At 41.2% G+C, this 13475-nt stretch overlaps 1 protein-coding gene across 5 annotated transcripts in view; it reads left to right on the forward strand.

The window, feature by feature from the left end:
* The window catches only part of MED13L (mediator complex subunit 13L), a 304813-nt gene extending 295158 nt beyond the window's left edge, over positions 1 to 9655 (forward strand). For 4 of the 5 annotated variants that reach the window (XM_049619895.1, XM_049619896.1, XM_049619897.1 and 1 more), the window contains 4 exons: positions 811 to 968; positions 3605 to 3766; positions 5847 to 5959; positions 7020 to 9655. In XM_049619895.1, the coding sequence (XP_049475852.1) occupies positions 811 to 968; positions 3605 to 3766; positions 5847 to 5959; positions 7020 to 7152 (566 nt within the window). In that variant the 3' untranslated portion in view covers positions 7153 to 9655. Of the gene's footprint in view, positions 1 to 810; positions 969 to 3604; positions 3767 to 5846; positions 5960 to 7019 lie in introns of those variants that run through there. The other variant, XM_049619899.1, reaches the window with a different exon arrangement.
* Positions 9656 to 13475: the final 3820 nt, after the last annotated feature.

The following is a 13475-nucleotide window of genomic DNA, read 5'->3' on the forward strand; positions in this document are numbered from 1 at the left end:
TTTGGTTTGGATATCTATTAAGGCATTTGTTAAGCAGCGGCTGTTTACAAACTGTAAAATGCTCAGTATTATGTAGCCATTTGCATTGGGTTTTGAAGAATTTTTAATACCTACCAACATTTACTCTTGTTAAATGGGGAGGGTAAAAGGATGCCAAGTTTTATATACAGTCTGATCATAATGGAGTAACGATATGTGAATAAGAATCGTAGCAAAAATGTTCACGGTAATTGCATTTTGGGTGATGGTTTTCCCTTTTTATACTTCTCTTTCCAAATTTTCTGTTCTCCGTGTACCTTACTTTTATAATGTGGGAGAGGATTTCTTAGTGAAAACATCATGCTTTGATCTGCTTTTGGAATAGGTCTCCAATTTCAGGGCAAGTTCACACCTATTAACATGCATTAATTCAACCTCTGGTATTTTTGATGCTAATTGGATGCATGGACAGAGTCTGCTGTTTTCTTGGATGGTGTCAATTTTAACTTTGTTTAATAATTAAATTGCTTCTTTAGCTGTTTTGCCATTTTTTTTTATGTGCCCTTGGAGGCTCTACAGAGCGTGGAGTTTTGTTTTATGTTCTTTATTTCTCCAGTCTGTTAATACTTCACATTAGAAGATCATTGAACAGAACATAAAATGAAAAAAACAGTTTTCAGTACCTCCCATCCAGTAGACACACATTAAATCTTCCCACGTTGTTAACAGCATGCACTTGTAATGGTGATGGGCCAACAAAACAGTATGTTGTCGAAGTTGCGGATATAGATTATTTTTGAAATCTTTGTGCTTTTTCTCCCTCCTTTCTAGATGACATGTTTGTTGACCTTCCATTCCCAGATGATATGGATAATGACATTGGCATCTTAATGACTGGCAACCTCCATTCCTCTCCCAACTCCTCCCCAGTTCCTTCCCCAGGCTCTCCTTCTGGAATTGGTGTGGGCTCTCACTTCCAGCATAGTCGGGTAAGAATGATCTGAAGTAGGGCCTTCAGGGGCAGTAATCCTCCAGAAGTGTGATTGCCTGCCTCTTTGCTTTGTGCGCCTTTCTTCCTGATGGTCTTGGTCCCTGGTGTGAGCGAAATCAGTGTGGAAAAGTGACTCTGTAGTTGTTCTGTTTTGAACGATGGCAGGAATTTGAAAGAAATGCGTTCTTATTCCCGAAAATGTTCCTGATGAATATGTTTTATCAGCAGGAAGGCATTTTGCAATGACTGTTTTCTTAGCAAAAATTAGTTTTGGTCGATTGGTTGCTGCTTCCCAGTTATTTCTTATTTTTTGCCAAAATAGTGGCTTTTCAGAGGCTAGTTCAATGGCCCTGCTTTTTTAACACGTAAAGTAACTGTGTTAATTGAAGAACACATTGTTGATGGTTGATTATTCTGAAATGAGCCTTACTGTTCTTGTTTCACATCCTGGTGCCTTTGTTTATACGGTTCCAGTCTTTTCTGTAGCTAGGTGCCAAAATGGCAAGGGCCCACAGGTTGATTTTGGAGAAGTGTCCAGGTTAATGCCCTAGGATTAAGACAAAACACCAGAGTTTACAACCAGTTTCACCTTTAAATATCCCAGGGATATTGGAGGTGGATTAACAGAGGATTGAAGAGTTAAAGGTTCTGCTATAGCTTGTGTTAACTTTGTTTAAAAGCTAGATGATTCATGGGGCGCCTGGGTGGCTCAGTCAGTTAAGCGTCCCACTTCAGCTCAGGTCATGATCTCACTGCTCATGGGTTTGAGACCCATGTCGGGCTCTGTGCTGACAGCTCAGAGCCTGGAGCCTGCTTCCGATTGTGTGTCTCCTTCTCTCTCTGCGCCTCTCCCACTCACACTCTGTTTCTTCCTCTCAAAACTAAATAAACATTAAAAAAAAAAAGGTAGATGGTTCATGCCTTATTACTCTTTTGTACCTTCTGTTTAAAATATGAGATTGAGGGTTTAAGGCATAGAAAAATGGCTGTGTCCAATATCTTAAAGTGGGCAGGAATAACCAACTCTGCTCACACTCATTTAGACACAGAGTTGTAGTTAGAGGACTTAGGTTTCTGTCTGTGGAACTTTATTGCCAGCCTGGAGTTCACTGAAGGACAATCAGGAGAAAAGATTTAAAACGTTAGTCAAAGAGCAGATAAAACCAGGGGAGAGCAACTCAGTAAACTATCCTCATGGAGCTACCTATCTCCCATTTTTCCTTTCTAGAAGGAAGGGATTTTAAATGTGTTTATTTCCTCCATAGTCATTTGCCAGTTAATGACAGTTTATTGGTTCTTTGGAGATTGGTGTGATAGGAACCAGGTCCACAGATTTTACATTAAGTAGTTGTAATTTAGGATTAATGTGAATTCTAGAGGCAAATAGCAACTAAGAGTGCATGCCTTAGAGTTTGGTAAATGGAGCTCAGAGTTCCAGCTGTATGGCTTCTAGCTTTGTGGCATTGAACAAACTCGCTTGACCTGTCTTAGCCTTAGTTACCTTATCTGTGAAATGGAAATAACAGCAACTCCCTTTCTGTCGTGGTGGTTGTAATTTGGTTTATCCATTAACAAAGAATTGGTAATTGAAGTGTAAGGTTAGTTTTGTAAGAAACAGAGGTTTGCTGTATTTTCTGCCTCTGTTGGAGCCTCAAGCCCTAAGTCTGTAATGGAGTGTCAGAGTTTAAACCGCACTGTTTTCTGAAGCTAGTCAGGCGGCCTTTTCTCAGTCCTCAGCACCTGCAGCCCGCTGACCCCCCGAGAGGCTTTCAGGATTTCCTCTTTCTGAACCGTTAAACATTCTTTGATATCCAATTAAGACATTACAACAGGGAAAAGAATTTGTTCAAGGCTGGGGTAAGTTTTTATTTTTTAACCAAAAATACAACTTGATGTAATAGTTGGGGATGATTTTTTTCCCCTGAAAACAGAAGGCCTTTGAAAACAAACGATTACTTATTATTGCTTGCATAATAATAATTGCATAATTGCTTTCAACCCTTGAAGCCAGCTAAAAGAATCAAAGATGAGGAAAATGCCAGTTGCAGAAATGCACAGTCAGGCTCTTGCAGGAGTCTTGTATTTAAGGAGATTGCGGAGAGTGAAAACATGGCCTCTTCACAGGCAGGTCCCCCCGTGCCGGGAGGTCAGAGACACTGGCGCCACCCAAAGAGCCGTGAAGTGTCCTGTTTTCCCAGTGTCCGTGTTGTTGACAGTAGACGGTCAGGTGCTCTTGTGTATTTTAGTTGGTTGCTGGTGAAGGAGCACCTGGGCTTGGGGGCTCCCTCAGCTGCCAGAGTCCATTCTTCCCGCGTGTAGTTGGATGCCGGATGCCACGGAACGCACCCAACATTTAACAGAAAAGAAACCAGAGCAAATCAACCTGTATTTGCTTGACTGATGTAGTTAGTTTTGCTGGTACCTTCCGCCTGGGCCGTAGTTTTCATCCGATGTCTGTCCGTGCAGCAGGGACCGTGCCTCTCCTTATTGACCTTTCTCGGTCACCTGGCGTTTTTGTGTGAAAAGCTGTCAGAAGGGGGACTATGATGTGCAGAATGACTTGATAAAGTTGATTTTCAGAACTTTATTTGAAGTGTCACACGCTGATCATGCTCTCGGGACTTTGTTTTTCAGAGTCAGGGTGAGCGTCTTCTTTCTAGAGAGGCACCCGAGGAGCTGAAGCAGCAGCCCCTGGCCCTTGGGTATTTCGTGTCAACTGCCAAAGCGGAGAATCTCCCCCAATGGTTTTGGTCATCATGTCCCCAGGCTCAGAACCAGTGCCCCCTCTTCCTAAAGGTTGGTTTGGTGTCATATTTGAATTTTCGGGGGAGGAGTGACTTCTGCTGAAATTGTCTCAGTCACCACAGTCTCACCGTGTCCCCTGTTTTCTTTCACATCTACTTATACTCTGAGGACATTTTCATTACAGTTGCGGGGGGGGAGCAGGATTTAGGAGAGAAACCTGAAACCACATCACAAGGGAAGCAATCACGTTAACCCAAGGAGGAGACTTTGTGGGGCCCTCAGGGCACATGTCGGGTGGATACGTGGTCGTGGTCGTATGTAACAGTCTTTCTCCCAGGTCCACAATGCATTGCCACCGGTGAAGTTAAGCTTGGGTGGATGTGATCATTGTGGGCTGAACTCTCCCCCTTTGCCCCCCCTCCCCCACAAGCTTCAGCTTTCTTCATTAGAGTAGGGCAAGAGGCAGCTAAATTTACATTTATTTACACATGCTCCTTCCTGTATGTGTCTTAGAACCTTTTAATGCAAATTAAGGGTTAAAATAAAAGATCTCCTCCTTCCAGTTTGGATGAAAGAACCTGGAATGAAATCCATGTCTCAACCACAGATTGGCAAAAGGCCTAAAGTTTGACAACATGCTCCATTGGCAGAACTGTGGAGAGATGGCCCTGGTGCCAGTAGGACAGCCAAGTGATACCGCCCCACACATTTCCCTTTTGATGCAGCGAGGCCACCTCTGGAAATCTATTCAGAAGAAACTGACAAAACCAAAAAATGATAAATGTAAAAGATTAGAAACACCGGAACTGGCCGAATGAACCAGTGTATCCATTCAGTGGAGTGTTAGTTATCCGTAACAAAGGGAGGATGACTATAATATAATCATTCTGTGGAGTGTAGGTTACCTTGTAGTAATTGATAAAGTGTGTGCAGACACACACACACACACACACACACACACACACACACACACACCTACTTGTATTTTCTAAAAGGAATAATGGAAGGTTAAACCAAAAACAATTGAAGCAGTTTCTTTCAACTAATGGCTGTAACATATTATTATGAAATCAAGGAAGTTCTACCACATAAGTCGGTGTCGTCTTTATTTTGAATTAGACTTGTCACTGTGAACCTAGATTTATTTTCTCCTCTTAGGAAAGATACACATATTTTTTAGCTTGGTCTACTGAGAAAGCTTACGAGCAGCGACAGGATCAGTAAACAGTGCTCTTGCTGCACTTGTGGTTCTGAAATACCATTTATCATTCAAGAGAACCGGAGTTCCTTTGAAGAATGGACTGACGTGTGGGTCTGAAGTAAGAAGGATTCAAGATGAACCTAGGATATATGGTCACACCTAAAAGCAGGGAAGTTACTTAAGATCATTAGAGTTACTTCAAAGGGCCCGCCAACTGGAGGGTTCCCATTGCCCAAGGATGGGACAATTTGAACATAAAAAAGAACAATGGTAGCAGTAGATTGAAACAAATCCAAGGGTTCGTGCTGAAAACCAGAACATTTTAGTCACCCTTTGAAGCTACTGGAACAACAGTTCATTAATCTGAAACCTAAAAAATAAAGAAGCATTTATATTAGCTGTCCTCAACACACTGCCTGTCTCAGTTATTTCATAACGTGTGCTAAAGCCATGATAGCGGGTGGGGCGTGCCGGGAACGTGCTGACGGCAGCAATGAGCCGAGCTGCACGTGGGGCGGCGCACGTTCACGCCTCTCGAGGTGAGGCATAGGGAGCTCGTAGCGCCAGCCACGAAGTGTGCTTGCACCCCGCGCCCTCCCCGCCCCCCAGAAGGATCTGAGCCGAATTGAGCCTCTAGATCTATCCACTTATGGGAAGTCAGGATGGAAGGACGTGTTACACAACCACCACCACAAGGGCAGAGTCGGCCGTATCCAGGCCGTGGAGATGGTGGGGCCTTTTACAGATGAAGACCTGAAGAGGCACATTATCGAATCATTTGTGACGCACTGGTATTTGCAAAGCTAGCTTTTTTTTCCACCTCCAGGGTGTGGAGTTCTTTGGGATCACATCAGGGTTACCGAGAGCTTAAAACTGAGGCTCCTGGGAGCCGAGAGGCCGGGAAAGTAACCGTGTTTGTTCTCTTGCCAGGCTTCGCTGCACCACCACATTTCTGTAGCACAGACGGATGAACTTCTCCCTGCCAGGAATTCTCAGCGGGTTCCCCATCCTCTTGACTCCAAAACCACATCTGACGTTTTAAGGTAGATTGTTTTAAGGCATAATAGCAGTTACAGCTTGCTACAGTCTTCCTTTAGTTTTGTTTTTCCAAGGTGTTTACTTAAAGTGTGGAAAAGGCGCTGCCTTTTGTGCAGCGGAGTACCGTCTGAGCAGCCAGGGAGAGCTGCGTGCAAAACCCCACATACGAGTGCAGGTCAGGGAGACTGGTATTCTTGGTTCCGTTTGACGCGTGTGTGCACGTACAGTGGCCCGTGCTTCCTGTGTAAAGGAGACGTTTTATGGTGATGAAAATAGATCAGAATTAGGGGTGGGTGGTTAGAAGACAGAGCCTGGGACATAAAGCACTTGGCTTTGAAAGCATTTTTTACTCCCCCTGACATAGATTATATAAATAACATTAGAGCATGAATTCCACAGTTGGGAAATGTCTCCCAGAAGCATATGCTAATTCTCTCGCACTTTAACAGACCATGAGCATTCTCCATGTACCTTGAGGAAGTCTGCAGGCGTCTTCTAGTGTTCGCTAATAACTCTTAAATGATTTAGAAGTTATAGTTAAGCGAGGATCCAGTCAACATGATGTTTCAGGCTTTCAGGGTCTGTAGTGCAGCACTGTCCAGTAGAACCGTGATGTGAGCTGCATATCTAATTCAGTTGTTTTTAGTAGCAACATCAAAATAATAAAATAAATGGATGAGGTTGATTTCAAAAATAAATTTGTCGGCTTTATCAAAGATACATCAAAGTAGTATCAAGTATACGAAAAGCAGTATCATTTCAGTAGTTGACCCACATGAAAATATTCATGAGCCATCTCGCCTGCTTTTTTAAAAGACCAGTTCCTTGAAATCCAGCAACTCTTTTTGACATACAGCGTATCCGAATCCACTTGTGGCCGTGGCTGCCATACTGGACAGTGTGGGTCTAGATGAGGTGGGTACGGGGGGGAAAGAACCACGAGGAAACCCGGGGGCAAGCGAAAGACTGACGTACATGGAGCCTCGTCCTGCTGACTCGTGGAACGTTAAAACGTAAAAGCGCTGCTGTGGCCCGTGGCCCTGACCTGTGTGCTCTCTCCGGCAGGTTCGTTTTGGAGCAGTACAACGCTCTGTCCTGGCTCACGTGCAATCCGGCCACCCAGGACCGCACCTCCTGCCTTCCCGTCCACTTTGTGGTGCTCACTCAGTTGTACAACGCCATCATGAACATACTTTAATTGGAGAAGCACTTGTTCTCCCTGGCTGGGTTCCTCCTCCCTGCAGCCTGAGTCCAAGGAACCTGCTACACTCTGCACGTGCCCCACACGCTCTTCTTGAGAGACCGCTCTCCACAGTCCTGCACTGTGACTACTCCTCGGCAGGCACATGTCATTTCTGCAGTGTTCATTACCAGAGTGATGCATTGACACTTCTCTCATGGACCTGGAAACTTCCATAAGCGGTGACTTCTAGCCAGTGTTCTGGTGTGTGCAGCCCCAAACCACGGGTCCACAGGAAGTTTTTGGTGGTGGTGGTGGTTTTTAAGAGGGCAACAGAAGAGACAGTATCCTTTTGCACAAGAGTCTGTGTTTCCAGTCTCCGTTTAAGAACAAGGGCAGTTTAGCCCTTTTGGATGAAATCCTCTAGTTACTGGTGTATGGCCTGTGGGTTACCTGAACTCCACCATCTGGAACTTTTTAAAAATAAGAACCAGCTCAAGTATATGATTTCATAATGGGGTTTCTGTCTCCCTAGTGGTCCCATCTAGGTTGGCATGAATGCTTTGGTCGACTTCATACCTGTGTGTAGATACAAAAGGTCTGGAGACATCTTCATTTTGTTTATTTATTTTAAGTTGTTTTGTCATATTTTTTTTGTGACTTTTACTTTTTTTAAGTCATGAGGACCAGGTACAGTAGCTGAAACCCAACTCAGACCCACCATAGGATTCTTTGACTACATACCTCTGTCCTAGAAGCCGGAAAAGGAGTGAAAACAGATTGGGGAGACATGCCTGAAAAGTAATATATTCAAAACCACCCAGCAGTAGGCTTTATTAAGAACAAACTGGGTAAAACATTCTGCCATGTTTCTTATTAAAAGCGGCCAGCGTTACACGAAGGATAACATTTTTGTACAGAAGGCAGTCAAGCTCCACCCAGAGCCGTGGAGCCAAGTACCTTCATTAGTTTTATACAGTCACAATGGAAATATATTTTCTAGCGAATTCTTATTGAAAGCCAGGTCTCTCCTCTCATTAGATCAAAAGGGACTCATGTACATATCATAATTGAAAGTGTTTGCTCATAAAATCAGTTACAAATATGGTGACTTTTTTCTGGACCATAGGAATATTATTTCAAAGAAATATTACAACTTAACCATTAAATTAGTACTTGAAGTTGAGCCTTTGTGGTGGGACTTTTTAAAAAAAAAAAAAATGCCTTTTTAAAGCATTAATGGCTAATTGAAGTATTTTATGACTCCTCATTCCAGGCCCAAGAGGGTTGTCTTTAAGACCCCGTTTCTGACCCTGACGTTGCAGCGCGTTTCTGTCTGAGGGCAGTGGGCGCGGGCTTGCCTCCCGCAAGCCGCGCTGGTCAGGCTGTCGAGCTCTAGTCATCTGTGGAGAGAGAATCATGCAAATTTTAAAGTTCTTCCAAGAGACTTCCATATCCTGGTTATTAACAAAAAAAAAAAGAAAAAAAAGAAAAAAAAGAAAAAAAGAAAAAAAAAGAAAATGTAATAACTGATATGATTTTGTAAAAGTATTTTTCTTGAAATAATCTAACGTTTAAAACATTATATTAAAAAAAAAAGTTGTGTGGTGGGAATATGTAAGCAGAGAAATAACTTGTAAATGGATAATTTTATTCTCTGTACCACCAGTTGGGGGTGGGGGTGACTTTCGCAATGTATAGGTTAAAAAAATCTGATATATCAAACCATTTGTATCTAATGTGTACAGTGTAAAATTGACTTTAAAAATATTGCAGTGCTATTTTTTCTTAATCAGAAAGGAAAATTCTCAAGGCCTTTTGAAGAGCATAGATGATGAAGATTGTAAACTTGTATAAAATTATCTTGGTGAGAAGACAAATTGTAAAGTAGATATTTGTAATCTTTTACCACTTTGGGGTTGCTTTTTTTTCCCAGAATTCATCAGAACTTTGAATTTTTTTTTTTTTTTTAATATGGGCTGTTTTTAATGCAGGGGCTTTTCTTCCCTAGAAACCCAATTCTAAGCAAAAAAAGAAAAAAAAAACACAAAAAACAAAAAAACCCCTACAAAAATTAAAAAAAAAAAAAAAAAGGCAGCAAAGGGTAGTTTTCATCTGGTGTCTTTTATTTAAGTTTTTTAAGTTAAGAAAAGCTGGTGACATATTTATACGTTTTTGTGCAAAAATAAATGAATGGCAATAGATTTTAAAAAATCTTATTATGTACTTCTGTGTGAAAAAGTCTGTATAATATTTCCCTTAAATATGCATTATTTTACTTGTGAGTTTTTTACTGAATTAATCTGAAATGTACAAGCCCTGGATTTGCTACAGAGTGAGAAGTTATTTTATTTTTTTTTTTTATTTTTAATTTTGGAAATTCTGCAGAAATCAGAACTCTTACCATGGTTTGAACTAAAAGGGGGAAATGGGGAGGGGAGAGGGGCGGGGTTGTCCAGCATGCTTGTATGTATATTTCAGAACCTTTTTTAAATGTAAAAGCTGTACATTTCTGGGAAGTTCTGAATTTCTTTGGTTTCCTTTTTTCCTTCAAGCATTTTGCAGTGAGCTTCTTTTATATATAGCAAACAATTTGAAAGAATACAAAAATATGTGAAGTTCATTTAAAACCACAGTATCGCGCTGGGACAGTACACTAAGAGACTTTGATAAAAAGAAACAATACTAAAAGGCCTCCATTTTAAATGTCATTCATATATACCTTGTGAATGAGAGCTATATACTTTTACACACTTTTTTAGAGGAATAAATTATTGAATTACTGAAATTTGAGTGGCTTTTTTCCCTCCCATCCTGCCTTTGTAACAGAATCATCTAAGCCTGTTCAAAAGGTGCATAATGGATTGAATAGTCCTTGGCTAGTAGCCGGGCTCTACCTTCCAGAGTAACACGGGCATAGACTTTTACTGCCCTAATCACCCTCACCAGCAACTGTTCTCAGATTGTATTCTCATTCTCATGCTCCAAGGTACAGCTGCATTCCTAGAGCAGTGCTTAGAGACTACGCATGCACGCGCATACACACACACACACACACACACACACACACACACACACACACACACAGCATTGAATTAGGAGCCCTTGTGTTTAGTTCTTTAACTGTTTTGAATAGATCAGATCTGTGTCTCCCAGCTCTAAGATTGTAGTCAATCCTAGAAGACATTACAAGTCTGTTTTCTACTTCCTTTCTCTTCATGGTCTGGGTCAGTTTCTTTTTGATGTGCCTTAGAAATAACAGATCTCTCCTTGTTCTCTGCCCCATTTATAGGCTGGTGAGAGTAGTGTGCCATTGAACACCCCGGGTACAAGCAGGGCTCTGGTGGACCATGCAGCAGCCACCGTGGTATTCCCCTGGGGTCCATCCAGTAGGAAAAACCTGCGTGCTCTTAGGAGCAGAATCTCGTGCTAAAACGGTGAACCCCAGGACTTGGCAGAACTTACACAGTTTGGATAAACCGAAACCTTGCTTTTAATCTTCTTCCATTTAGAGATATACACATTGTTCTGAATTTAATGTTGTCTGAATGTAGAGGTAAAGCTGTTGACATTACTCGGCCTCAGGTATTTTATCTGCAGATAAGGGACAAGGCTGAGTCTCTGAGAAATGCTTCGCAAACGCAACGCCGTGACCATGTTATTATAGTTGTACCATCGAAGATGGCGAAAAGCGAGGCCACGTTTCAGTGAGAAGACCATTTTGATGTCTGTCTCGTCAGTCACCAGCCACAGCGCTGTAAGGCTGCTTGCCACAAAAGCATTAAACAACTACACACTTCCTGCATCCGTTGTAATCAGGCTAGGCCCCTTAATCATCAGAATTAGATGGTGTTTCTTCAGGTGTTCATTAGTTCAGATACTCAGCTCATACATCGGATGGGACTTTATCCAACAGTTTGGGGAGGTGGTTTTCATAACCACTAGCTGTACCAATTTGGCGACAGTAGCTAAACCTCTTTGAGGCAGAAAAGTTATTTCTCAAATGCATTTAGACATTTTGCACATCAGCTGTAGATAAATCTGACCGGGCGCTCAAGAACCGTCAGCCTCCAGCCGTTTGCTCCGCTCGGATTCCATACAACGCCAGCCCCTTCACCCCCTCCAGTGATGCCATGGCGTCGTTTAATGTTCTCGATGTTCAGGAAGTTGCGGGACAAGGAATTTGTTCCCAACTGTTAACAAAGAGCCAAAAGAATTTTTTTGTAAAAATTGCAGTTTGTCAATGGAAGTTTTTAAAAAGATTTCTCAGAAGACTCAACTCCAAAGCAGGAGCCACATACTGGAAACTGTCCTTGGTACTGGTCATTCACCCAACACAAGCCCTTACACAACGAACATTTTTTTTTCACTTTTGAATTCACTACATGCTCAAATCCTGCCAAGATGCGATTTTAATGTATCACCATGTTATCTTGGTGTTAAATGATTCGCTTCTTTATATCCCCTTGACAAAAAGGTCACTTTGACAGTAATTATTTCATGTTATTAATACCTAATGAGACACCATTAGAAAATCCTGTTGTGCCAGGTAAATTGTACGGTTGTAATGATTGCCCTGGGCATCTTATTCTACTTGGAACCAGATTTACCGGTCTTCCGCTCCTTCGCTTGAAAATTTCAGGTCAAGTTTAAAAAAGATTTGTTAACACTTACTGCTTCTGGCTAGAACTCTAAAGTAATGGAAAGAAATAAATAAAGTATACTTTTTATATATATATATATATATATAATATGAATAATTACTCTGTAAATATATATATATATATGAATAATTACTGTCAAATTATATATATGTATGAATAATTACTGTCAAATTATATATATATATATATATATATATATATATAAAGTGATGGTAAGAAATAAAAGTGGATGAGGAAGAAAGCTTACTCTCCAGGACAGAGTTTGGGTAAGACTAAAATAGTGATTTTTCTCTGTAAAGGTTATTTCCTCAATAAGCATTAGTTAGCAGGTGATAGGAAGGCACAGACAATGTGGGGGTCAGTGTTTTGTTGTTTTAACAGCAGGGAAGTGAAAAAAGCACATGTTTTATTAATCTGCTAAAAGCTGGCGTCTGGGCTGTTAACTCAAGGCTGTTCATTTACAGGTGGCAAAGCAAGTCTGTCCGAAGAGTGCTTACCATCGCGCAGTACTCAGAACAGGCAACCCATAGAAATGAGCACCTCTCAGTGTTTCCTGGCTATCGCTGCCTTCATTGCTTCATGGTCTCGTTAACAGATGGGGCATGTTGCAATCTACCTGTTTCATAAAGCCAGACGATATTCAGGAAGATTGGCCACGCCAGGGTGAAGAGTAAAGGGCTAATGCAAGAAATGTTTGCTCTGGGGGTAAATCAATTTGATTGAACATGTAAGATCATAATTGTTGGCTTATTTAATTTGAGCTTGAACATCTTCCAATAAGCATTTATAAGTTAGCTTCTCTTCTTTACATCTCCTTTGTTCACGTGGACGCCTTGATGTTCTTTATTTACATACATCGTTTACATAAATACCTTCCTGCCTGCTTCCTGAACACTTGTGTAAGTTTTCATTCTAGAAGAGTTAATGTTCAGATAGTTACATATATACGCACGTACCAATTTTTTTCCTGTTGATAGATCTCTTCAAAGCTGATGGAGGTTCTCTCCCTTGTCAGGTCTAGGGAAGTCAAGTCTGCTTCACAGGATGAACTGATGACCTTCTGGTCATTTTCTGGGACGTGGGAGAGTTGACTTTACGTGACAAGTCTATTGGGCCTGATGTGGGCACCCAGGAAACATGAGCTGAACACAGACTGTTGAAAGAGTGGAATCCACCACAAAAATCAGAAATAATTTACAAGCAAATTCATCACATCTTGATGCCTTTATGGAGAGCAGAAAATATGCTTTTTATATATTAGAAGATACAGGAACTTCTTTTGTTGTTGTTGATCTAGGTTTTCTATTTCCTCTGTCAATTTTGGTAATTTGGATTTTCATAGGGAAAAAAATTGAGTTTTTCCAGCGTATTCGTATGCGGCTCCTTGCTTCTCGTTTCTGAAAATACTGATGCATTCTTTTTTCCCCTTGATTTATTTTCTGCAGTTCGCGGTTTTCTAGTTTTGTTTGATTTTTTTCCAAAGAAATAGCTCATGGATTTAACAATTGTGCTGTTTTTATCCTGGCTTTTATCTTGCAATTCCTTTTCCTAGTTTCCTTGAGGGTTTGTGTCATTTTCCTTGAATCTTAATTGCCTGCTTAGTTAATTTATTTTCGCTTTTGATGACACAGGCATTTATATAGCTTCCTCAAGTTACACACTGAAGTCTTCATGTGT

This window comes from Panthera uncia, assembly GCF_023721935.1.
Source record: "Panthera uncia isolate 11264 chromosome D3 unlocalized genomic scaffold, Puncia_PCG_1.0 HiC_scaffold_8, whole genome shotgun sequence".
Taxonomy (NCBI): domain Eukaryota; kingdom Metazoa; phylum Chordata; class Mammalia; order Carnivora; family Felidae; genus Panthera; species Panthera uncia.